Here is a 27,525-nt window from a genome sequence, read left to right as displayed (position 1 = left end):
ACACTAAGAATCTCATTAGAAGACAAATTTAAATGAACCAAACCTAAAACTACAGAGGCATGAATGGTGAAATATTATTCTGAGAGCTGTAGTTATGCTGAAATAATTTTGACACAAGATGCTGTAGTTATATTCTGATCAACACATACAGCATTCAATGCATACTGTAATATTGCTGCAAGTTCTTGAACAAACTATTTTATTTTGCTGATAGAAACAGGCGTGCAGTGCAATTGACATCTGACGTCCATTTTTCCAATTGACTCTGGACAGCAAAGGGAAATGATCAGAATGAGATGCACGACCAAAACCAGTACATCGGACTTGGGAGAGGACAGGACATACTTCGTAGTGTGCAGCCTGCTCATCCGAAACTATGAGGCAGCACTATAATATGAATATGAAGTATGAACACGCTATAACTCAAAATATGACATCCTTGCCTTACTCTCATGTGTAATTTCAGTTTTGATGTACTGCCTTTACTACTGCTCGGTGTGAGGCGACGGCCGAGGCCACTTCTGGTGAACTAATTAGGCAATAAGAAGACTGGTTTCTCCGTGGGGATTCAGTCATCATCGTTCTCAGGACAATACTGCTTCATTACTACTGCTGCTTCAGTTTTGTTTTCTGATAATCTAAGATCAGATACGAGAGATTTGCATATTTTCCACCTTTAACAGCAAAAGTGATCAGAGATGTTGTATATGTACTTGGCCATTTTTAGTTGAAATATGAATGCTTTAAAACTACCAGCACATCAAGAAGTCAGTTGTTGGTAAATGGGACTCCACTCAGTAGAGTTATGACCATTGCACCTTGGAGTAGAAGCCCCAGACAAAAAATGTGCCAAAACTGCCTTGCAAATACACCATTGGTGAGTTATTTTGAGCATATTCTTCCTCCGACAGGGGCAGGCACTACTAAGCACACTACATTATCCGTGCCTATAGGACTAGGAGGCCCGAGGCACCTCTTGGATCATCCGTTAAGCGACACCACCGCCAACAAACTTCTTGCCATTACCAAATCCAAAGGTCAAGTAACTACCTTCTTTCCCCTGCTCGCTCAATGTAATCTAGGTTTCTGCAATACACAATAAAATATCAGCTAGTTACATACAGTAAACAAAATATAACAACAGAATCAGCAAACAGGTAGTTGATTTTTTACTAGTTGGTACCCCCATGTGATACAGCACAAATATACATGGAGGGAAAAGATTAGTAAAGTTACAATGCAGATGCATGTTGCTATGGTGTAAAGAAATTGCAACGCTTGGCGAAGTTGTTCGCTGGTTGCGTGTCGCAGCAGGCAGCCTACAATGTCTGGAGCTAGAACAACGGAACTTAGATGGTAGAAATAGTTGGGAACATTGTCTGAATTCAGCGAATTCAATACCAACGTAACAATGGTATGGGGATTAATAGAGTTGCAAGAAGCAAAATGTCATTTGTACGACAATTAGCAGTTTAAGCAATTCATTACAACCGGGGACAGCAGTTATGATTAGGGAGAAGAATAGAAATGTACAAACTCTAAGTGTGATAGGAAAGAGAATAAAAGCAATGCTAAAAATGAGGTGAGTCTGGTCCAGAAGCATAGATAAGAAGGGTCGATCACAAAGCTAAACTTCGGAGTTCCCATATAGTCCACCACATAGCTACTTGTGTAAACTTACATCTCTTCAACAAACTGCCATTTTGATTCCAAAGGTACTATATAACTTCTATGCGTGTGTTTTGGGAATTTGTATATATTGCTATTTTGTTGTTGTGTGTGGGTTCGGGTGAGGGGGTAGGCACCTTATAAGGATTTGTTGATGCCCAATCCCATGTGAACTGAACTTCAGTTCTGTCAGCATTTTTCACTGAGATTCTGCAACAACAAAAAGAAAGGAATGTCTTTTGTCAACAAATAGATATAGCAATAAAGCACTAAGGAAAAGAGAACACAAAGGAATCATGTGTACTCACACGCCCATAAGATCCCAGGTACCAGGGCCCACAAATGTAAGCATAAGTAACAGCAATACATTATGCAGCATGAAAGGAAGCGCAACACAAACTGCAGCTTCAGCTTCCTTCAAACTTTGAACCTGTACAGATTCTAATTAGTCTAAACTCTGAAACAGTCCATATAAACCACAAAATACGATCCACATAAACACAATGGTAGCCAACAAAAAGAAAAGTATGATCCACATAAAGACAATTATAGTAAAAAAGAAAGAAAACTTACCTGAGCATGAGTGTGGTTTAGGAAATTGCGAGCAAAAGAAAAAGCTTGATCCAAGCCCTTTCCATACACTGATATTAGATTTCCAGCTGCATCCTGTACAGCATCATGATAGTATGCGTCTTTCAATTCTGCAACGTCCACTATCATAGAACTCCATCCATAATTGCGACACAGAACTTGTTCCAGATTATCCCTGTAGGGTGTTTTAAGTTTTCGTACCATCCTCTCTAATACAAAGATAATCTTTAACCGCTCCGCATAGGACAACAAACACGGGTGGTTTATAAGATAAGTGATGAAATCATGATCCCTCCTTTTTACTCCAGGAGCTGTATCTAAAAGACCCAGTAACTTATCAAGGAGACAAGGGTGTGCTTGTATAACAGGGTCATGAAAAGCCGAAGAGATAAGTTGATGCAGTTTTTTGTAGTCCTTACGGCCGCCCTCTTCGGTGTACTGAGAATAGGCCAGATAAGGATTGACTGTTAGGTGTCCTTCACTCAACCAAATATCTGACAGTTCAAAGGCACCATGCCAGCACACACCCCGAACCTCATGCCCCTCCCGACATACCGTAACTAATAGCTGATGGATCAAATTCTGCGAAAGGCTATTGAGGAAGGACACAAAGTTAGGCTTCATGCTTGGTTTTCTTAAATTATCAGGCAAAATCACATGACTGAATTTCATCTGAATATCACCAAGTACTTGATCCAATGGTCGAAAGTACTTCACAGCAATTGGTCTGGCTATGATAACTTCAGGTTGGGGTGAGGGATACCGCCAACACTGATCCTACACCAAGCAAACATGAAACATATAACATATATGAAGGCAACTAGTTAACATTGTGTATAGAGTAACACAACAGTATTTTTAAAATAACAACATAACCACATCCATCGCGTGGTAGTAGTAGATAGATGTGATGCAAGACACACTCGGAAATCAATCAACACTAAGTTTACTCAAAAAACCTTTGATGCTTGTTAAGTCTACCCTACATCAAATTCAATGTTGGATGAAAGTACAATCAGTAGCATGTAAAGACAAAAGTATAGTGAGCAGTACATTGAGACGAAAGTGTTTAAGTCAATCAACCTCACTATGAACTCGATTACTCAAGATCAAAGGCTCAAGTCTGCAAAACTTACAACTTTTTCTGTTTATGTTCCTCAGATTACATAGACTGGATGCACAAGGGCCACAATCAGGAATATTGCCGACGAGTTGGAGCAACTGACCACTAACACTATTAACGCACTAACTTCACATGCCTACCCTACTAATGACTACGGGAAACAGTGTGCAAACCAAGTGAAGATAACTAACTAAGACTGATTCAACACTGGCTACTGACATGCAGGGATTACAACCACAGAAAGTACATATCAAGATTGTAGATTTGTAGCATCTACTTTCATGAAATTAGCAGGATTGAAGTAAGAAGCAACAGGATCACTCACAATATCAACCATCAGATCTCTAGTCTGAGGACATTCAACAACCAAATCCTTGCTTGGCCTCGTTATAATTGGTGGTTTACCAGAAACCACATCTTCCTGAAATACAAGTGATCAATACCATAGGCACACCAAAGGGAAAAAACATATATTTAAGGTAGCACAAGCAAGTCACCTTGCAGTGGGCCTTCAGCAACTCCCTTGCAAGCCTGCTGTGGACTTTCTCGATGACATCGCTTAGATGACATGTTATCTACATGGTGCACAAGAGATATTTTTCATCAGGAAAAGAAATATTTGTCAAGGTAGGACCAATAATCAAGTGGCAGCACACAATAAGAAGAATATCCACATGGAAATCACCTTTCCAGAATATTTCTTAAACCTCCGAGCAAGCCTAGAAGCAATATCTTTTAACACCTTGCGCATACCAAATGTTATGAAGCTACAAATACAGTAAACAACTTGATGTGTTAGCTACAAATCTAGAAACAAATTTCCTATAGTAAATTAATGTGGGTCTAGAGAGAATTAGGACCTTTCCCTATCTTTCATTCTGGTAAGTAATTTTCCATCCAGGGAGGCCTCCAAGAACAACTTCACAATCTCAGCAAGAAGTTTCTTCTTAGTTTTTCTAGAATTTTTTTTCTCTGAGAGGGCTCCTGCTAACTTTGACTTGGGACAGATACCAACCTAAAGGAAGCAGTGCAAATTTAAATGATATTTCATTGATATTAACATATATAAACAATAATTAGTATCCCAGTATACTAGATTCAGTGAACAGAAAACTAAAGCATCATCCTAAATTCTGTAAGCAACTTCTTATCTATTTTCAATAAAGAGATAGAAAACATGATTGAAACAAGTCCTAAAACAACTTCCAGGGATGCTACAGTGAATAAAATGCTTTCTTTACCTCATATTTTGTTATCATAAATGACTTGTTTGAGCTAAATAAAGTAACAAATAGCAGGATACAATTGTGAAGAACTATTGCAAATTCTGAGAGTAGAAATATTACTTTCACATGATGTCTGCTTGACAAATGTTGTGAGGCATCACATAAGCTGAGTAATTCTTCTGCAAATTTCATAGCTTCTGTCAAAGGCTTCAAAATGTTTGTTGTAAAGGCCTCTGAAAAATGTAACATTAAGACTGTCACTTATAAAAACATATCAAATAAAGAGCAACAGTGCAATTGACAACAAAAGGTGAGAGGGCAGTACCTACAAGTGGTGAAACACCCATTAGTCCTGCGCAAATGCTCCGATAATAACATCTGCAGAACTCAACATCCGCAGATGATATACAACTTTAATATATTATTCATGAAAAATAGTCCAAAATAGGATGTGAGAACTAAGAAGATCTATGTACCTTTCTTTGTCCTTCTTTTCTGAATCAACCAGCATAACTATAGACTTCTTAGATTCAAAAGAAAGTGAACCAGCAATGTAAAGACTATTCCTTCAATTTGCCACCAAAAGTTGAACCACTGAGAACTTCCCTATTAGTTGACTCAGAACTAATAGCAACCTAAAGACATAATCATAGGAAAAATTGATCATAATCTTTTATTGAGATCAACTGGGCCATAGTAGTTTCACACATCATAACATATGGCCTTGTTTAGTTCCCAAATTTCACTATGCAAAAAGAAGATTCCCCATCACATCAAAATACCGGCACATGCATGGAGTACTAAATGTAGATGAAATCAAAAACTAATTGCACAGTTTGGTTGTCTTTTGAGCCTAGTTAGGCCATGGTAGGACAATATTTACCACAAACAAACGAAAAGTGCTACAGTGCATTTTTCAGTGCTACATTGCATTTCAGCCCAATTTCAGTCCATCTAAACACACCCTATACAGATTTTCATAATAGATTCATTCAGTAGAAAAGACAACATAACAAGTTTGATGGATTATGTGCATTGTGAGACTCCGTTCGAAATTCTATGTCAGTAACAAACGCAATATCCATGAGCCGGATAGGATAGGATGGGAACTTGGGAAGTGCAAGATGTGCATGTGCGTTCTGGGTTACCAATAAGAGGCCGGCCAGTACAAACGGGACACCACAAAAACAAGCAACTGAGCACTGGATCCGATGGATCAAGGAGGACAAGCAAACGAGAGCAGACGAGCGTGGAGACGCTGCACATACGCGCATGTCCATGGCATTGTTTGCTCACAAATTAACTCGATCTCACACCCGAGACCACCACCGTACTGGATCTAACCAAACATGCATGTATTCGAGGCGAGATGTGGAGACTCACTTCATAATGGAACAAATCATTGTCGGCACCGTTCAGGAGGAAGTCTTCCGCCTTTTTCGTGACGGTGGCGAGGACCGGCCAAGCAGGGCGCGCGAGGCCCTCCCTGCAGAACGGCACCAGGACGATGTCGAGGCGCTCGAGGCCCGGCCGAGCAGGGCGCGCAAGGCCCTTCCTGGAGGGCGGCGCCGGGTTGACGTCGACGAGGCGCTCGAGGCCCTGCCTGGGGAGCGGCGCCAGGTCGACGTCGACAAGGCGTTCGGGGACCGGCCAAGCAGGGTGCGCGAGGCCCTTTCTGGAGCGCGGAGCCAAGTCGTGGTCGACGACGTATGGCGCGTCGTCCGCATCGTCAGCAGCCGTCGTCCCCTGCGCAGTCACGGCGATGAACGCCTCCTCGTCCTTGGCCAGCAGGGCTGCGGGAGACAGCGCGGAGGAGGCCGGAGCCGACGGATCGGGCGCCGAGGAGTACGGAGGCGCGGCCCTGGTGGTGACCGGTGCCGCTGCAGCAGGCGCAGGCGACAAGGAGACTTGAGGGGTCGGTGGCGTGAGCGGCCCCCAGCACACGGCCGCCAGCACCGCGTGCGCGCCGCGGTGCCGCGGCAGCACCATAGGCCCAAGGTAGCCCGTGACCACAGTCGGCACCGAGCGCGGCGTGGAAGGCGGTGGCGGCCACACGAAGCAGTTGGGACGGTCTCCGTGGCGGCTACCCCGGCCGCCGCCGCGGGAGACCATGGAGGAGGGTTTTTGATGTAGCAGAGGTTCTGGAGTTGGTGTGGTTCCCTTCCCTCCCCTTTGGTTGTTTTGTCTTGTCCCCGTCCCCGTGGTGAACAACGAGAAGGGGAGGAGGGGAGGGGCGTAGCCTGCCGCCTGGCGTGCAGTTGGCGGACGCAGAAGTAAAAATTAAGGGGGTAAAATTGTGAAAAAAGTGTTAGATTAAGCTAAAAATTGATTTCTTTTGCTCATTCTGAACTTTATTTTTCTCTAATATTTAACACTAAAATTCAATTATATATAAGGTGTTTAAAAATTTAAAGGGCGTAATAGCCCACTTTACCCCGCCCCCTCCCCCATTTGGATCCGCCCCTAGTGTGCTGGGTCCTCCGCCGCCAGCCGGCTCTCCCCCATCTGAGGGTGCCTTTGGTTCAGTTGTGGATTTCTGAGAATCTGATTTCAGCTGCTAGCTGTGGGAAATCAGCTGTGAGCTGCCAGCTGTGGAAAAGTTGAAAGCTGTTTGGCTGAAACAGCTGTCAACTGTGGATTCTGAGTAGAAATATCTGTTATACCCCTGTCTCTGAGTTCAGTATTAATATTCATATATACTTATTATGTATGTATGCTTATTAATCAAATTGATCAAATTAATATGTAAATAACAATATCTTTTGAAAATAATTACTAAAAATTTGCATCTAATTCAAGTGTACACAAATTATAGCAATCACAGCACACATCCAATTCACAAAAATTTTCTGATTGAATGAGGTCAAGTTGAACCTTGACTCAATAGAAAGTTGTAGAAAGTTGTAGTCTTTTAGTTAGAGAATAACTTTCGTATTTGCACCTCTCTTAAAAAAAGCTCCAAATATCATTTACTTGTATGATATTTGTTGATTTGTGTATGAACTAGTGCATTATAGTTGCTTGCTTCCTTGTTGCCTCGAAGCGGCCGGCGGTGTCGTTCCAGGGGTGGGCGACGCTACGGTGGACCAGGGGCGGCGGGGCCGGGGGTCGGGGCCGGCGGGGCGAACCCGCAGGCGGTGGGGGCGGCGCGGCCGGGGGTCGGGGAGGCGGGGAGCGGCGCGGCCGGGGGTCGGGGCGGCGGGGCGCGCTCGGGCGGCGGGGGGCGGCAGGGCCGGGGGTCGGGGGTGGCGGGGGCGGCGCTGCTAGGGATCGGGGCGGCCGGCCGCCGCGGCAGGGCTCGCCTGGGCGGCGGGAGCGCGCCCTGGCGGCGGGGGCCGGCATGGCCGGGGGTCGGGGCGAGTTGGGCGGTGGTGGGGGGGGGGCGGGGAGGAAGGAGGAGGTGACGCGGAAAAAAGAAGCGAAGGGGTACGTTACTTGGCGGTGGCATGGTGGGTAATTTTCACCCAAACGCAGAGAAATCTGGGGGAAGGGCAGCTTTCACAAATGAACTAGAGGAATCACCAGATTTTGGAGAATCGATTCCTACAGTGAACCCCTTTGGTTGAGATTTCAGCTTTCTTAGTTAGAATCACTTCCTCAAAGCTGAACCAAAGGGACCCTGAACTCCTTTGGGTCCACCGGCACCACGGCATCGACGTTCTGCACCAGCACCACACTGCGGCTGGTTCCACCTCTCCTCCGACGAGTGGTGGCAGTGGCTGCCGGATCCACCCACCCTGGGTCTAGCATGGCGTGCCGACAGTTGGAGTATGTTGTGGTTCGCAGTGGCAGCGGTGATGGCGACTGGCCACATCTGTCGGCTCGACGCAACTGGTGACTGTGTCCATTTAAACACCGCCTTAGTTTTCCTAGCTTAATTCCGGATCAAAATGTTATGTCTAATAGCAATGCAGGTCTGGAATCTTCCTAATCAGCGAGGAGCCTCACCTAACTCTAAACGTGTACTCCATCCTTTTCCAAAAGTTTAACGTTGGTTAGTTCAAAACTTTTGGAAAAGAAGAGAGTACATAAAAGCCTCTTGGGTTTATGTTTCCTGTCTTTACAGCGGAAGCAACAGCTCTTACTTTTGCAGATCTTATTATTACTACTTACTACTCCCTCCTTCTCCAAAATTTTGAACTAACCAACGTCAAACTTTTGGAAAATGAGGGAGTATATATAAAGCTCGGCACAACGGAGCGCAACGGAGCTGTCTACTTCGTTTCAAAATTTGTAGTCCACCCGTTTCTGAATGGACGGCTGAGGTCGTTCCAAAAGAAAAAAAATCAACGCGCGCAGGGAAGAGGGGCTGCCACGCCCGCCGTTTCGGTTTTTTTTAATCTTCCTCCGGCACGGAAAATGAGACAGTTCCTAAACATGTTCCTTGCCGTAACTTTTAATCCGTAACTCTGATTAATAAACGGATTTTTCACCATAATTTTTCTTACATTTTCACAAACAAAACTAGACTCCATTTGCTATATATATTCTGAATTTTTTTCCCGCTTCTTTCCGTAACTCCGATTAATAAACGGATTTCACCATAATATTTCTTTCATTTTTACGAACAAAACTACACCCCATTTGTTATATATATTTTGAAAAAAATTTCCTCTTTTCTCTCATTAATATTCCATTTATTATATAATTTTTTTGAAAATTTTCTCATAAACCTAAATTTTTCCTAATAATTATTTACAAACTATATGCATTTCTACATTTATTATATATATTTTTTTAAATTTGTCTCATAAAACTAAATTTTTCCCTAATAATTATTTAAAACTATATGCATTTCTAAATTCGATTGTACCATATCCCAAAATTAGTGCTCAATTATTTACGAACTATATGTATTCTAAAATTGATTGTATCATATCCCAAAATTAGTGCTTACAGCATCGACATTTCTCCATGCATGAAACTTTTTTTTCGAAAAAATACCTACTGAACCTTCTATTTGATATTATGAATCGCGTTGTACATATACTTTCAAATTGATTTTACCGTAACCCTAAAATAATTTTCCTAATTAATTATCCCAATTTACAGTCGTATTTTGTTTTTTTAACAAAAAAACTAATTTTTTACCTATATATTCTTTTAAAAAAATCGAGAACCTTACTTCATCACGTTTCTTGCTCTATCAATTAATCCATAATTCCAATGAATAAATTTGTTCCACTATAATATTCCTTACATTTCTAGAGAAAAATAGCACACATTTACTACATATGTTTTTTAGATTTTTTCCCATTACTTAAAAACTACATATTAATTGCTATATAAAAAACTATTCATTTTTTATATAAGTTCTTTACAAAAAAGGAAACCGATAACCTTACTTGATCGCGTTTCTTACTATATCTCTTAATCCGTAACCTCTTATTCCATATATATCTATACAATTGATTTTATCATATCCCTCAAATACTTTTTCTAATGAATTGTCTCATTTCCCCCCTCTATTTTCCCCTTTTTGGTAATACATCTATAATACATGTTGATGCTAAAACGATTGCACTATTTTATTCATCATCCTTTTCGGTATAATAAACCAGAAAAATAGGCCGCAAGCACAAAAAAGAAAATAAGAAAAAAGTACTTTAAAAAAGTAGATATATGTTACTTATACACAAAAAAATTACATATAACTGCACTGTATTACTGCGCATATTTATCACAATAATAGTACTATCTATTGAACAACTTATTACTATTGTATTTACATATTATACATTATGTGAAAATTAACGCGCGCCGGGTCTATTTGTTGACAAATTGGACATTCGTACACCACGTTCCTCACTGATAATCAACAATTAGTCTCCTACATCAATGTTGGGAATCAACTTCATAAATAAAAACTACGTCCCGAAATTTGGAAAATAATTTACGGATAAAACTTATCCTTATCTAAATTCTGTGTCAGTCAAAGACAATTGTTTGACTTTGCAGATTCAAGATTAGCTCCGCCGCAAGGAGAAATTCAAGACTAGCAAACTTGAGTCAAATGTTCACGCTAAGACAGTTGGCTTCGCAGCTTTCTATCTCCATCAATGAAGAAAAGAATCAAGCGAAGACCAAGGAATACATGCGAAGTCAGGAATAGTACTTGCTGGATTCAAGAAGTAGTTTTGTCTAAGATTCAATTAAGTTGTAAATTTTCATATTCTGTAAACTACGAAGTCAGGGCCCCCCTATAAATACCCCCTGACACACTGTACTGGGCAGGTGAAAAATGGAATAAAGCAATATTCTTTCTTGTCCACTCTTCATCTCCGTGTTGATTGTACCCAAAGATACAGATTCCACGGTGGGAAGCCAAATTATATACTCAAACTTTATGCAATGCAGGTTTTTGGCAAGAACTACAATGATTCCAAGAAACCATGTTCGTATGTAGTAGAAAAAGCATCAGGCATCTCATCTCATGGAATGTTGCGCCAATCCTGCAACTAAAAGATGCAAACTTAAACGAAAATGAGTCAAGAAGATCCCTTCGATTCCCTATTTGCGGGATTACCAGCACCTGCGACGATCGGAGCAGATCGGGCAGCGAGGGCAGCCCTGCCCTGCCTTGACTGAGCGCGCGCTCGCGGGCTGTCAGCGGGATTACCAGTACCGGCGACGGGAAAAGGGAAGGAGGAGCGTGTGCGAAGGAAGGGAGCGCGAGCGCGGGAGAAGCGGCGGCGCCGGCGTCCTCGATCCGATTCAATGCCTACTGAAACGAGCGGAGGGAGTCGTTTCGGTGGTGTCTTGCTGCGAGGGTCGAAAACGATTTATTCATTTTACATCGTCTCTCTTCATTATTTCCAGGGACCATCTATTTATCTGAATTCAGATTTTTTGGGCAAAATCTGACCTTTTTTGGACCATTGAATATAAATTTGGAGGGCCCAGATTAACCCACCCAACCCTAACTCGGCCACCCGCGCCTCCTCTCCCCGCCGCCACCCGCGCCTCCTCCCAACCCGCCGCCACCCGCGCCTCCTCTCCCGCCGTCCGTCGCCGTCGCCGTCGAGCTCCCCCGCCCCTCCACCGCCTCCAGTACCCTAATGGCCGCCCGGCCCGCCGCTCCCCACCCCGTTGCGCCGGCGAGATCCACTGCCCCCGACGCCGCCCACCGGCTATCTCCTCCCGCCGCCTCGCCCTCCGCCGTCTCGGCCGCCACCATCGCCGGGCCACCGGAGGCGCCACCGCCCGCGCCAGTAACCCCCAACCCCACCCCTCCGATGGAGGCGCCACCGCCCGCGCCAGAAATCCCCAACCCCACCCCTTCGATGGAGGAGGAGGTAAAGCCCACGGACGGATCCGGTTCCGCCGTTGACATGGGGTTGTTGTTGTCCGAGTTGTCGATTCGGGAGGTCCTGCTGAACTGCAGTGTTCGCTTGATCGATGAGGTGGCAGAGCTCATCAAGAAGTCCGGCGCGCCGTCATTGACGTCCATCCTGGATGACCTCCGCCAAACTATCGCTCTACAGCCAGGCCTCAACAGTGCACAGAGGGACGCCGCGGAACAAATTGCCATCCAGCGCAAGATCCTCGAGTACCAGGCTCAATATGAGGAGCCGGCGGCGGCGGCTCTTAGGCAGCATCCTCCCAGGTCGGCTGCAATCACCAAGCTGATCACCGGCATTGCAGACAAATACTTCCTTGATGCCTTGGAGCTCGACTTCTCTGGGCGACACTCGTGGCCAACGGTTTCCTCATTGTCGCTCCGTGTGTCGCCGGAGATCAGCGCCAATAAGTTTGGCAGCGCCGTCATCGCCCGTGCCGACCACGAAATCATCGTCATGTACTTCGGCACCTATCGTCCTTGTATGCACGGCCCAGGGTTTTATCTCATCTACGATGCCAAGCTCAAGACCCTAGCTGCCGCTGCTCAGGTGCCCAAGTGTATCTCCTTATTTTCGCACCGCTGCATTGGGTCTGGTGCTGCTGTACTTCGCCTTCCACCGTCCAGCGACTCTGGCTATGTCCTTGTTGAGCTTCTACTTCGCCTTGACAGCAATTGGCTCCCGACATCAAATGCCACACTACTTACTTGGTCCAACAGTTCTAGCAGCCAACCTTCTTGGGTAGAGACAGAGGTTGTCCTCCCCCAGCAAGTCAACGGATATGCATTCCATGCTGATACAGTTTTTCCGGTGGGAACCAGCGGCCTCTGCTGGGCTGATCTGACCAAGGGTATTTTGGTGTGTGAAAATCTGCTAGCTCAAGTTCCAGAATTCAAATTTATATCACTGCCACTACTCTCTGATCCTTTGCATGGCCGGGGGCGTCCAGAGGAGAGCCGTTGCATAGCTGGGTCAAGCTGTCAAAGCACCATCATTAGGTTTGCTTATGTGGAGGGAAGGACCATCACGATGTGGAATTTGAATCTTGCTGACATGGAATTTGGGTGGAAGAGAGCTATGTGCTTTGACATGCAATACACACCTGATGGTCCTATTTCCCATCCTCTTCTAAGTGTGGTTGAAGATGATGTCTTATATGTTGATATCAACACCAAGAAGCTACCAGGATACCACATGGTTCTATATAAAGGACTTATGTTGGCGTGTGTTCCACGGTCACAACGTGTGAGCGATAAGATCGTCGCCTCCTCCTCATGCTTCCTGTAAAAAGGTGATGCTATCATTTTTCACACACAAGTATTGTTAGTTGTCAATGAATTTTGTTGTGTCAGCAAGATCTGTTTTTTTGTTACTTTTGTGTTTGCAAATGTTTTCCATACAGAAAAATACTTGTTACTTGCTATTTGCTGTATATTCAATTTATCTCACACACAAGTATTATTAGTTGTCAATGAATTTTGTTGTGTCAGCAAGATCTGTTTTTTTGTTACGTTTGTGTTTGCAAATGTTTTCCATACAGAAAAATACTTGTTACTTGCTATTTGCTGTATATTCAATTTATCTCATTAAATGAGCTTATGAATAAAGCAAAGTTTTGTTCCTTTCGATCCACAGATTAATGGATCCTTAGCACGGAGGGCCATTGCAAGGGGGCTCATAAGGATGGTCTTTGTTCATTCCAGCCAGCAGATATACACCAGGGCAACCAACACATGAGGGATGTTTTGCATCTTGTCGATGTTATCTATTCTAGACGACTTGGTGTTGCTATTATATGTCAAGTTTATTTGAATCATGGCTCAGTCAAATCTTACTGTTGTGTTGAATGTTGAATATTTTTGAAATTATTGAACTATTTTAAGCTCATGTTGACATCCAAATATTTATCTTGATGAGGAATATCAACCTATCTCTGCTCCGCTATTTGGCATGTTATTATCCAAGTTGTTGTGCTTGTTATCATGAATTCAGTGTTATTTGACAAATGTATTTACAGTCCAAGTATCTGTGAGATGTTTGTCATGTGTATGGACTCACTCCATTCAATGTTATGACGCACCTCCTGGTACACCTTGTGAAAGAGATTACTATTGAGGAGGTCATTGAGTTTTGCATTGATTTTGTCGATTCAATTGACTCGATTGGGGTTCCAATATCACGGCAATCATTGTCGATTCAATTCACAGAAGTTGCATGCATGCATGACTGAGGTATACCCAAAATCAACCCCTGATAGTTAATGGCTCAATGTAGGACCAAAAAAAAAATTGTGCAGTACTGTAGTATCATAAACAGATTCAGGGTAGAACCAAGGGTAAAAGGGAAGTCAATTGCAGTACATTCTATTATTCCAAACTTCACTTACCGCTCTCATAAATAGTTACAGGGAGATCCATCTGGGAGGGGTTGATTGTAGGATTCAACAGGAGATAAACAGGTCAGTGGTCAACATCCAGCAACTGGATAAAAATAGTTCAAGTTATTCAGGGAGTGAAATTAATATGGAGTAGTACAGATCAAACAACCATTTTATCCAGCCATACCTATTACCAACTAGATTAAAGCTCTACATAGAGTTTGAGAACAGTGTACATCCCAATCCCAATGTAAGTGATATCTATTATTGATGGCCATGGCATCAGCCATACATAACTTGACATACAACTTTGAAACTAAATGCTACTGAAAGATCTCAAACTGCTGCTAAAATAATCTTCTAATTTCCTGTTGCTACAGTGGCATTTTAAGCTTTTGTTCTTGCAGGAATCATTAAAAGACTTCGATGAATGATACTGATTACCTACTGTCTTCTCCAGCACTGATTGCAATACGCTAGGGATGACGGCAATCTAGTGCCTAGTGGCCGACACCGTTGCAAATGAGACAGGTATTTTCGTGGTTAGCCTTGCATTCGTCGTCGGCGCCTCCCCTGTCCCCACTGCCACGATCCACAGCCAGGACTGCCATCGCCGTGTTTCGCCGTCACCAGATCGGTGCCGTGGGCGACGAGGTTGCTCTCCGGTGGTGCAGGTCTACCGCGACGTAAGGCTGAAAGCCCAGAGGTCAGCTTGACCTAAAGGCCGCTTGATTGAATCTTATGTTTGCAAAGGCATAGTTCTTATAGAGGGATGGCAGTTGCTTATATAGAGCAGGGCCTGTACCTACTACTCAGCATATTCTTGCATAAAGCAAGATGCTATAGGCTACTTGATTGCCAAGGCTTCTCATGATCAACTTGAGAGCCAAGGGACCTCTAATTGCATAAAGGTAAAGTGCAAAAAAGTAAGATATATGTGCTAGCTTAATCCTGTCACTTCTATATAGTATCGGCCAACAAACTATGCCGTGCTAGCGTTCATATGAACCCCTATATAAAAATAGAAATTGATCGAGTTCTGGTTTGGATTTTAAGAAATCAACAAAGTTTAGAGCAATAAAACTAAGATACTTTTTGCTGTTCTCGTTTGTTGCTGCTTTTGCATCTGTGGTGCACTAAATAGCTGAATAAATTAGAAGATTGCTATTCTGTGTCCCAAATTGTAAATCGTTTTGGCTTTTCTAGGTACATATTGTGTGGTATCGCACTTAAATATACATTGTGTCTAGATACAAAGTAAAAGACTTCGCATCATAAAAGCCAAAAAGATTTAAAATCTGGAAGGGAGTACTGTCTAAGCACTTCATAAAGCTTTCCAGAGAGTGCACGAAAACAGCAGACCTACAACACATGTTTAGGCTGACATAAATGATTGATTTTTAGGATAGCCCAACATGATGTTACGTAGCCAAGCAAATACAGTTTCACATCTTAGCAGTTAGCTTTGTATTTTTTTCTCAAAAACAGTCTTGTATGTCACTCATCATATAAGTGAAGGTGTGAAATAGAAACACCAATGCAACATGATCACACATGTTAGTGCATATATAAAACTGTACGAGGCATTGGGGTGAGAGAATTGGAGTCTGAATGGTTGACGGGTCTGTTTGAGTGTATAGACAGGGTGAAAAAAATTGGATCCAAGGTTGAGTACTTTTGGTTTCTTTTTTGTTTATGTGATGCTTTACACAATGAAATGTTGTCTTAACTCTAATCTCCAGTACAATTTATCTAACTTAGTTTTTTTTTCAGCTGCTAGTTCGTTTGCCAAATAAAAGAATTAAGGATGGAGAGCTTTTGTTCTTTGATTCATACTATGACATTGCTGTCTTGGAGATATCAGTTGACAAGCCATTACGATGCCCTTCCTTCGTTTCAAGTCCAGAGTACGGAGACAAGGTATTTGTATTGGCGAGAGATGATGATTCTTCATTGTTGACCACGACAGGGAGGATCATGTGTCATAATGAAGCTTATTTGAACCGCAACTATTATTTATATGTCAACTGTGTGCTTCCTGAGGTATTAACTAAATTACTTGTATTCAAATGTTATATTTTGCTTTATTGCTTTATTAAATTATTTGTACATTTTGATGCAGGCTAGCACATTTGGATTAGTCATTGATCAAGATGGAGATGTTGCTGGATTGGCGTTTTTTGTTGGGTGGTCAAAGACTGCGGTTCTTCCAAGCTTTATTATCAGAACAGTGATTGAAATGGAAAGAAATTTCAGGTATTAAAAACAACAATGAATATCATGATTTTGTTACTTACAAAAGCACTTACAATTTTGGATTCAATAAAACTAGGTGACTAATATGAGCATCATTGCTGAAAATTGGGGAGAATTAGAAAACTAGGCGCAGCAGCCGCGCCAACACATATTATTTATATCCTAATCTTGAGAAGGTCTTGCATCATATGCTAAATTCGAGTAATGGACGTTTAGGATTCTAGGTTATGGCATTGCAAATTTTAGAAAAGAAGTTCAAAGCAGAACTTTAGAATTGTGCATTCAAACTACAATACGCCACATTTACTTTACCTTGTTATTGGCAAACATAAGCATTGCAGCCTGCAGAGCATTGACTATACTAAAACTAGTATAATTAGCTTCCCTACCTATATTGCAGAGTGTTTTTCAACATGGTTTGCAGTTTTTTCAACATGGTTAAACAAGAAGCAGTAGTTTAATGAGGTTAAGTTGATGCCAATATTCAGAGATTCAAAGCAGTTCTGAACTTTTGACACTGAAAATTTATAAGCTATGGAATATGATAACCAAGACTCTAGGAGACACTTTAAGACAGCAAGGATACTTCAATTATGCACTCCCGCATGGTTTTGTTATTGCACACTTTCTTTACCTGTCTCTGAAGTGAGGTTGTGGAAATAGGATAAGATTGTTACTCATCAGGAAGAAATCACTTTTAAATATTTAAAAGCACACAATCAAGCTTGCATCATGGAATGAAAGATTGTAGGTGAAAGTTATGAACGATATTAATGCTAAAATGCATAAATAGCAAAAACATAGCCTATTGAAGTTTCAATCTAAAAATGGAAAAGAATATTTGCATTGGCATGAGTAAACATTTTTCATGGAGAACGCAACAGCATGCTTTTCGGCAATCTCCATGAAGCACAGATATGGAATAGGAAAAAAAATGTAGTACACTCTGTTCAAAGGTATAGTGGAATGTCATGCTATTAAGGGTAATAGTTAGTGTCGGTTTACTGAGATGAAAGGTGAACCTGTTTGAGCAAGGCTGCGAGTGAGTGGCACGAATAGAGCTCCATTCCACCAAAATGAGCAGTCAATATAACGATAGTTGATCTCCATGGTTTTGTGTCACCTAAATATCATTCATTATGAATAAAGAATTTTTGGACTTTGAGAGTTGGAAAGTTGATAGTCTAATTATGGCAGCATGATATCCTTTGTATTGTACTCTGTTATCTTCTGCTTGCTAGTATGGCTCAAGAGTCGTGATAAAAATCTGAAAATCAGTATGATCTGATGTCCTTTGTATTGTACACATAAGCCATATAATCCTCTGTAATTCAGATGCTAAACTTGTTGGATAAGTAATTTGTTTCCTTGAAGTATTGACTACTGAAGTACATGCACAACGATAGCTGGGAGGAGCTGCTACTGCCCTCTAGAGGCTTCATTTAACTGCTGCAGTAGTAGAAAATCAGCAGGGGCAGTGAAGGAGAAAAATTGATTTTGGGTATGAACTAAGTAGAACATAGCTGCTGCTAGCTGTGCTAGTACTGTAGCAGGTAAGGTACGGGGCTGCACGTTTGAATAAAGGAACAATACTATAGCTTTTGTGCACAAGGAGGTCTTTGATCTTTGTTTTTTTGAAACAAAGAAGGTCCGTGATTTTGGTGTAGAAGATTGGCTGTTTGTCATTGCTGCTGAAGCTCGATTTGTGCCTCCTGGTCAGCCTAGTTAGGGTGGGCATCTTACCCCTCTCGCTCGACTCGCCTCATTAAGCTGCTGCTGCCTGCTGTGACCTGGTGGTCTCGAGCTGCATTAGCTCCAGTGTCTTGGCAAGAAATGTAGGTGCTGCCTAACGGTGCCCACATGGTAGACTTCGCGCTTGCTCCACCTGGCTGTCGAACTTGACACCTCTAGTGACAATCGTGTTGGTTAGATGAGGGCTGAATTGATCAAGCAAAGAGTAAATTAGCAAGTTTCTTCAGTAAATAGAATAGAGTATGATAGAAATATCAGGGGTTCATGGAAATATGACTAATGATATATTATTCGACAATTTTGTTGATGAACCTTATATTTTTATTCCTATTTAAGTTTGCTGTTGGAAATGACATGGAAAATTTAACAGATTTATATATATGTGTGTGTGTATATAGTTTAATTCTATATTTGATTGGTTAAATGCGGACTGTTTTAGGTGTATTGCTCGTCCAGTACATGATTTGTGTCTGAGAGCGGTGCAGATTCTTGACATTCATAAGAGGGAAGAAATCTTATATGTACACAATATTGATAATGGTTACATTGTCGATGAGGTATGAATTTATCCAGCTTTATTTCAGACTATTTAGATTGTCATTATTTGTTTACCATATTGTTAGTTATGTGTTGTCGGTATTATAGCTTATTTTATATTTTTAGGTAACAATTAAGTCTACTGCAGAAATTGTTGGGATTAGGGAAGGAGATGTGATTATTTCATTCAACGGGATGCACTCTCAGACTATGCCAGAGGTGAAAAACTGAGAACATGTGAAAATACATACTTATATGTTCTAAAGTTGTTCCTGGTTGGATCTATTTTTATGTGTATAAAATTTGTTTTCAGTTGGAGAATTATCTACTTTCTCTTGGTTTAAAATTTCTGGAGAAGAAAAATGAATCATACAAAGTTGTTTTAAAGGTATATATGTAGAGTTTTGTTTAGTGTTAAAATGTAAATTTTGAAAGCTTATTTTTTAAAAACAACAAAAGGTTGACAATTGGATATGATGTTTCTTGTAGCTAAAGGTTTATGATCCCATCGAAAGCCAGGAGCATATTGTAAATCTGCCTCTGGGATTTTCATGCTCTCCTTCAGGTAAGCAAGTTGGGAGGTGAAAGCTAATCTGTATTTTTGTTTTATTATAAAATCTGACATGATTCATAACCTTTACGAAAGGGTGGTTCAGTAACTAGTTAAAAATCTACTTGATCCAATCAAGTTTGAAATAATCTGACAGTGGTGATTTGAGTGGCCGTGTGGGGGTTAGGGTACTGAGTGGGAAAGAGAAGGTTATTTTAGTTACACTTCCAGTTAATTTCTTTCCTTACAGTATGAAAGAAGGGCAGACTTGTATATTCTTGTATTCAAGTTCAGAATGAATATTGTACTAGTAATTCTATGTTTCTATAATTACAAATTATGTAGTAAGAACAATACATTGGTTTTATCTTTCATGTTGCAATTTAAACTTTGGTTCACAGCTCTCATTGACTTGACTACACCTTTGTTTTCTATTTCTTATTATGGATGGTTTTGATTTCACCACTGCAGTAAAGAAGAGGGCGAAGGTGCAAGTAACTGAAAAGATACCACCAAGCGCAAGAAAACCACTCCTGTGCTGACATCTGGAAGGTTCCTACGCCCTCGCAAGAAGAGTGAAGCTTAGGCTGTGTTGATGTGCATAGTGTGAAGGAACTTTTAGTTTGTAATACTTCTGTAACCACTTGCTATGCTTTTGTTCTTCTCAATATCAATTGTCACAACTTGAGTCATATCACTTCTGAAGTGTGGAAATCATGTACCGTAATGGACCACACTTGATAAAAAGTACAATACAAGTGTATGCAATTGAACTATCTATTTAAGAAACTACATAAAATTAAGATACACAAAGACAACGTTATTCGGAGTTTAGATAGTGTTTTCATGAGAATATGATGAGACTGATTTTCTTTTGTCTTGATAGAATGCTATGAAACATACACAACATCATAAACAATACAGTTTCACACATTGAACATGCTATGTCTATTTTTGTTGGAACCAAAAATGGAATATTAATATATGTAATACTCCCTCCGTTCCTAAATATTTGATCCTCTCTAGTTCATTTTTGAACTAGCGAGGGACAAATATTTAGGAATGGAGGTAGTACATATTTGGAAAATTCTAGAAAGTTGTGAAGTGAGAAGATTCTAGAAAATTGGAGAAAGATGGTTGCTCGTGCGTTGTCGTCAGGTTCTCCGCGGTGACTTGGCCGGCAAGTGCTTTAACTGTGTGCGCCAGGCACGAGTTCGTTGGCGGCTCGAATGATAGGCGGCGCCATGACATCGAACTTCTCATTCTTGTGAACACGGTGAGGGGCGGCGCACGACTAGCTTGTTAATTAAAACGCCTTACCATGACCGATGTTCTTGCTAGCTGAAGAAAAGAATACACATGGAAGATGTTCATGTGCGCTGCATAATATATAGATTTTTTTTCAAAAGATTCGGTGATTCCGATATTTATATTAATAAGAAGAAGAGTTTTATGCAAAGCACTACAATCTTAATTGCCTAGGAGTATAGGCTAGACAAGAGGAAAAAACAAAGGAGGATTACTCGCTAAGTCCTGAAACAACGAAGAAAATTAGAAAAATAGAGTGGTTACACCACATCCAGCTGCGCTACGCTTTTATCCACTGCGAGCACCGACGCTGTGGATAAAACAGCTTCATCACTTTTTATATGAAATACCACAATACTCCCTCTATTTTGTAATTGTTGTCGCCCGCTAGTTCAAAAATGAACTAGCCGACGATAACAATTAAAAAATAGAGGGAGTATATAGCTAGGTCTTCTGCTACTGTTAGGTCAAGTTCAAAACACAAAGTCTAGTTCGAAAAAGAGGTCGAGTGAAAAGACTAACAAGGGTTTTCCTAAGAGATGTATTACTTATACCACTTTTGTTCCGGTCAAATAAATGTTCAAGTTTTTTTTTTCCTCGAGCAAAATCTAGAATCTTCAGGTTGAAAAGTGACCAACAACAAGAAGTGGTCATTTGAATATTCTGAAACCCTAGTTGGATCAGCCTAAGCAAGTGTCATTACATTTTTCTAGTGGTTAATTAACTCCCCCAGATTTCGAGAGCTAGTTAACAAAAGTCTTCTCCTCTGATCATCTCCGTCTCCGTCTCTCCTCACCATGGCCCTGTTGCTCCAGCCTTGGGCCTTTCTTCTCATCCTTGTCCTTTTCTCTTATGAATATGATGTTCTTCAGTGCAGCAATGCAGTAGAGGGCACAAATAGGGTCTTCCTGTATCCACAGTCTCCGAAGGTATCCTCTATTGTCAGCAATAAGTATAGAACTGCATACCACTTCCAGTCTCCCAAGAACTGGATCAACGGTAAGTGAAGTGTTCATGCTTTTATCTCTAGTTAATTTTCGTCTCTTGACTTTTCACTAGGTTGTTTCTTATCTAATTTGAGGTGCTTTATTGGAAACATCTGTCTAATTTCCTGGTCTAAGGCAATATTATTTTCATGAAAAATAGAAACAAGTCATGTTTTTTTTGCAATACAGATAATAATTTAGTTAGTGGCTAATTAACAATATGTGCGAAATTGCAGAAGCTTAACCTAGGACAAGCTTTAATCCGTGTTTAATAATCATCATGATGTGAAAGGGGAAAGGTAGGCCGGCAACGCACTACTCGTGCAATACCGATTGCTGAATGACATGTATGGCACTACAATGGATTTAAAGCAACTTAATAAAATAACGGTTGTCTATGCAAACGGAATAAGACATATATATCCGTACAGAAAAGTTGTATTCAGTTGTCAACTTGTCATATTCTTACAGCATGAATAATTATTTATTCTTCATACAGCTCAAAATACGTGTTCAGATTGAATTTCTATGATTTGCAAGATGATTTTGACATCACATCGATCTCCTTTGTTTTTCCAAAATCTGGGGGTGATATATACTTGAACATCTGATAATTTGGCAACTCAAAAAGACCCAAATGATACGTATATCAGATCCCAAATTGAAGACTTCAAAAAATATATACTCTCTCTATTTTTTAATTGTTGTCTCCGACTAGTTCATTTTTTGAACTAGCGACTAGTTCATTTTTGAACTAGCCGGCGACAACAATTAAAAAAACGGAGGGAGTATATAATTTCATAGCAGTAGTGTGTAAAAATTCCTCATTGACCTTAATTAATTTTCAGGACCAATGTACTACAATGGAATCTATCACCATTTCTACCAGTACAACCCGAATGGTTCAATTTGGGGTGACATAGTATGGGGCCACTCGGTCTCGAGGGATCTTATCAATTGGATCCGACTTGAACCTGCAATCGAGCGAACTACACCGAGGGACATGAATGGTTGCTGGTCTGGTTCAGCCACAATCCTGAATGGAGATAAGCCAGTCATCATATACACCGGTGTTGACCAAGAGAAGCGCCATGTCCAAAACATTGTATTTCCAAAGAACCTATCTGATCCATACCTGAGGGAATGGATAAAATCAGACAATAACCTGGTGATCCAACCGATCGGAAAATACTTGAACTCATGGCAGTTCAGAGATCCAACAACCGGTTGGATTGGACCAGATGGGCTATGGAGGATAGCTGTTGGTGCCCAGCTCATCAATGGCCACGGTGTTGCACTCTTGTGAACTGGACTAGTGTTGATCATCCTCTCTACTCTTTCAATGCTAGTCGATGGACAACAGGTCAATATTCCTGTACTACCCCTTGTTGGTACGGAGGGACGGAGGAGGCTAGGTTAGCCGAAAGATGGTTATAGGTTTAAGGACACAAGGTGACCCTGCTTTTTCAGGGTAAGAAGGGGTAGAGAAAATGCCTCGAGCCGAGGTCTTTTCCGTTACACATAAAAAGGGTTTCAAAAGTCAATTTTTCTTTTCAATATCTTTCCTCTTTCCTATGTCTGAGAAGGGTGCACTTTGAGTCTCATCTCCTGGCTGGTAGTTCTTTCTACGGAAATGAGAAACATATACACTCACTGTGTCATCCGGGAGGGCAAAGCATGTCTCTTTGTCCAGGTATCTCTTTCTTTTGTTATAAACGTTTATCTATGCTCTTTCTCTTTCTGTTAAGTACCTCCGCAAGGTTCGTCCACGGAGGGTGAGTCAGGGCCTAAGATCAGGCCGAAAGGCGTAGTCGATGGACAACAGGTCAATATTCCTGTACTACCCCTTGTTGGTACGGAGGGACGGAGGAGGCTAGGTTAGCCGAAAGATGGACGGCTCCTCGTTCAATTATTTCGAAGGGATCCTTTTCCTCGTTCGAGAGTCTCCGCCCTTCTTCCACTCCGTCCCGAAGACTAACTAAGACCAATTGAGTCACGTTTTCATGTTCTAATTGAACACTTTCCATTTATGATTAAAGTAAAGGAGAAGATTGTTCTTTTACCAAACATATGCGGATCAAATCACGTCTTATAATAAGAAGATTAAACCAAAATTGGGATTATCCGCAAAAAATTACGGTAGAGCGTCTTTCTTGATCGGTTCATCGTGTTGTATACAATGAAGTGGTGTCATGTGACGCTGGGCATAATCTCTGAAAACTCCTGACTGGTTCGGTGTGGTTGGGTCAACACAGCTATTGACACAGCAACACTTTCCGGGATGAATCAAAGGCATGGAAAGGGAAGAGATAGCCCTACCCTTCAGTGAACCACTCAAGGTCGAAATTGTCCAGAGTTTTTTATGTTGTTTTCATTGCAAAATGATGGATCTCCTTCCGTAACTTTCCAATTACGAGTACGAGAATTGAAAGACATGAAAATTCTCAATTCTCTACGGCGTCTAGGAGATAGATAGAATATTTTCAGGAACAAGAAAATCAGAAGAATCTTTTTCTCTATTCACTACCAGGTGAGAAAGCTTATGTGTTCCCTTATAGCCGCATAGTTGTTGCAAGGCTTTCGTGAGCAAAGTTACATTTTCTTCCCTTCTGTCTACACAAATAGCATCTCTTTTGCATTTAAGTATTCCGATTGAATAAATATGAGTAAAGGATCTATGGATGAAGATACAAAAAAGTTTATTTCCAATCGTAACTAAATCTTCTTTTGTTTTGTTTAAAAAGGAAATGGAAGCCCAATAGCTAAAAAACGGTGGTTTTGGTTTACTAGAACCGTCAGTATATTGTTTCAGCTCGGTGGAAACCCAACTCTTTTCCTCAGGATCTCTTGAAAGAACAGGTTCCAAATCACGATCAATTCCCTTTTCAAAGCCTGCTGCAGCAGCTCGGGCTCTTCCTGCATGCCACAAATGGCCCAAATAGATCATTTTCTTCTTTAGTAACTCTACCAAGGGGTGTTCCAAAAGTACCTTACCGGATTCCCGGAGATGAAGAAGCGACTTGGGTTGACTTATACAATGTAATGTATCGAGAAAGGACACTTTTTTTAGGTCAAGAGATTCGTTGCGAGATCACGAATCATATTACAGGTCTGATGGTATATCTCAGTATAGAAGATGGAATTAGCGATATTTTTTTGTTTATAAACTCCCCTGGCGGGTGGCTAATCTCAGGAATGGCAATTTTTGATACGATGCAAACGGTGATGATACAGTTGCTCCTAACTTAACTCGTAAATGAATTAAGAACTATATATGCCAATTGTCTATGGTTAATAGCTATTTAGTTCTATTACAGATGTTGAACAATCCCTTGAGTACTCAGTTTCAAGAGGAGATGCAACGAAAGTTGCTACCGCTCTATATAAATATTGGGAAGAGAAGTTTCTAGCCATAAATAGGTAGCCGTACTGGAAGGTGCGGCTGGATCACCTCCTTTTCAGGGAGAGCTAATGCTTATGCTTATTGGGTATTTTGGTTTGACACTGCTTCACGCCCAAAAAGAAGGCAGCTACGTCTGGCAGTCCCTCGTGAGTGCGGCACGCACCTTTTTCTTTGTTTCGGAGCGGGGCGCGTACTATTACCACTACGTACCACACCACCGGGCGGCTGGCCTTCATGCCGAGTCTTCCTCCGCCGCCAACTCGACGTCGTCGTAACCAAGCCTAACCAAACCTCCATGCTCACTGGTACCGGTAAGAGCAACGGGCTAGATCTGTCTTCTGTAGCTATTCCAAGTGGCGCCAAATATGTCTTCAAAATGAGCCTGGATAATTGTGACAAGTACTTGATTGGTGCTTATGATATGGCAAGTGATACATTTATTCCAGATACCATATTTGATGACAGAAGGCTGTGGTTAAGGATTGATTACGGCAATTACTATGCTTCGAAGTCATTCTTCAATCCGAAAAGGGGTAGGAGAATCATTTGGAGTTGGAGTAATGAGGCAGATAGTTCGTCAGATGATGTTGCCAAAGGTTGGGCAGGAATCCATGTAAGCACATGATCGGCATCAAACTAGCATTTGTTTTTACTTTCGAATGAGTAATCCTTGCCTTGCTACTGTGTAACGGTGTATGTCACCTTTAGGCCATCCCCAACGGTAAGCAATTGTTGCAGTGGCCAGTTGAAGAGATCAAGTCACTTCGAAGAAACCAAGTCAGTTCCATAGAGCTCAAGAAGGGTGATCTATTCGAGATCAAAGATATCGATACTTCACAGGCTAGTTTCTTCTACACACATTCACTTGCTTGATCTTCCCAATAATCACAACACATCATTATTAAATAATTTCATGATGAAACAGGCAGATGTGGAGATAGATTTTGAGCTACCTTTTGCATCCGTAGATGCAGCTGAGCCTTTTGATCCCACCTGGGTTTTGGACCCTTAGAAGCATTGCCGTGAAGCAGATGCATCCAAAGACAGTGGTGTGGGGCCATTTGGACTTATTGTCCTTGCGTCTGATAACATGGAAGAGCACACTAGTGTGCACTTGAGAGTTTACAAATCACAGCAGCAGAAGAACGTGATTCTTATGTGCTCTGATCTGAGAAGGTTTATGTATTCCACCCATTTTTACATATAATTTTGTTGTGTGTTTGTTGATGTTTGACTGTGAAAACTTGGTTCATTTTGCACAGATCGTCGTTGAGACCAGGGCTGTACACACCAGCTTATGGAGGCTTCTTCGAATTCGACCTCGACAAGGAAAAGAAGATATCTTTGAGGACTTTGGTAAGCGATCTGGTTGTTGTGAAATTAATTTCTTGTTTGAATTGAAATAATTGATGACAAATAAGAGAGATGTGCAGATTGATCGATCCGTAGTGGAGAGTTTTGGTGGAGGTGGTAGGGTGTGCATCGTGGCCAGAGTTTACCCGAGGGTATTAGCGCTGGCGGTAGATGGCGGCACTCATATGTACGTGTTCAATAATGGCAGTAGCAACATCAAGATACCTCGGTTGGAGGCATGGAGTATGAAGAGAGCACAACACAAGTCAATAATTAATGTCAACAAGAACAAGTAGGGATAATTATATATAAGCTTTTTTACTTGCTTAATTCAAAATCCTAGCTATAGTAGATAACATATATAGAACATAGAAGAAGTAGTGCCTGATTGGGTGACAAGAATTGAACACACTCTTATATATCCTGAAGATGCCCTCCGCCGCGGTCGTAGAGGCGGCGCTGCATCTGGAGGAGGATGGTGGGGACGCTGTTGCCGCGCGCGTCGTAGGAGCACTGCATGGAGTCCGTGGAAACGCCGAACACCGTCTTGCTGGCGCTGGGAGCCCCCGTCCACCTCCGGCTCCGTGGAACCGGTCGAACGTCACGTGCACCACGTGCCGCACGTCAGTAGGCCACCCGATCTCCACTGACGATCGCCGGCGGCGAAAACCTCACCGGTGCTAATCTTCTTGTCGTCCTCCATGTCGTCCACCGCCACCAGCATCTATGTCTCGTGCTTGTGGCCGCCTGGCTTGGTTGGTTGTATGGTGGATCCACACCATACCATACAATTCGCAACGCAGTTAGTTGTAGCAGCGGACGACGTGGGCGGCACCACTCCTCTCTTGAATCTCATCAAGATTTGGTTGATTATTTCAGGAAAAAAAAGCAGATTCTTTTTCAAGCTCAATCGTTATTCTACAGATTCCAGACAGCAGGATATCGTGCAGCTTTCGTCATAAAAGCATGGTCTTACCACACCTTACTGCTTCTTTAATTTGATGATGATATAATAAAAGGAAAGGACCACAGAATGATTGGTGAGATGGAAATTT

At 41.7% G+C, this 27,525-nt stretch overlaps 2 protein-coding genes and 1 pseudogene across 2 annotated transcripts; all 3 read left to right on the top strand.

Moving 5' to 3' along the window:
- Positions 1–11,526: 11,526 nt before the first annotated feature.
- LOC112889325 lies at positions 11,527–13,904 on the top strand. Its single transcript, XM_025955896.1, has 2 exons — positions 11,527–13,239; positions 13,584–13,904. The coding sequence occupies exon 1, from the start codon at positions 11,667–11,669 to the stop codon at positions 13,233–13,235; it is 1,569 nt and encodes a 522-aa protein (XP_025811681.1). The 5' UTR covers positions 11,527–11,666; the 3' UTR covers positions 13,236–13,239; positions 13,584–13,904.
- Positions 13,905–14,807: 903 nt separating this feature from the next.
- On the top strand, positions 14,808–20,254 carry LOC112890535 (probable periplasmic serine endoprotease DegP-like). Its single transcript, XM_025957413.1, has 9 exons — positions 14,808–14,813; positions 14,873–15,031; positions 16,099–16,368; positions 16,448–16,581; positions 18,773–18,890; positions 18,997–19,089; positions 19,184–19,258; positions 19,360–19,435; positions 19,892–20,254. Exons 1-9 carry the CDS (start codon positions 14,808–14,810, stop codon positions 19,960–19,962), a joined length of 1,002 nt encoding a protein of 333 aa, XP_025813198.1. The 3' UTR covers positions 19,963–20,254.
- Positions 20,255–21,525: 1,271 nt separating this feature from the next.
- LOC112890534 lies at positions 21,526–26,766 on the top strand (annotated as a pseudogene).
- The last annotated feature ends 759 nt before the right edge of the window (positions 26,767–27,525 follow it).

The sequence above is a fragment of the Panicum hallii genome, chromosome 4 (genome assembly GCF_002211085.1).
Source record: "Panicum hallii strain FIL2 chromosome 4, PHallii_v3.1, whole genome shotgun sequence".
Classification (NCBI taxonomy): Eukaryota; Viridiplantae; Streptophyta; class Magnoliopsida; order Poales; family Poaceae; genus Panicum; species Panicum hallii.
Note: the sequence above shows the minus strand (reverse complement) of the source record. Positions and strands in the feature narration are given on the sequence as shown.

Coding starts and splice junctions, on each gene's coding strand:
- LOC112890535 (XM_025957413.1), top strand. Junction 16,582..18,772: donor GAAATGGAAAGAAATTTCAG/GTATTAAAAACA, acceptor GGACTGTTTTAG/GTGTATTGCTCGTCCAGTAC. Junction 19,436..19,891: donor ATTTTCATGCTCTCCTTCAG/GTAAGCAAGTTG, acceptor TCACCACTGCAG/TAAAGAAGAGGGCGAAGGTG.
- LOC112889325 (XM_025955896.1), top strand. CDS start 11,667: ATGGCCGCCCGGCCCGCCGCTCCCCACCCCGTTGCGCCGGCGAGATCC.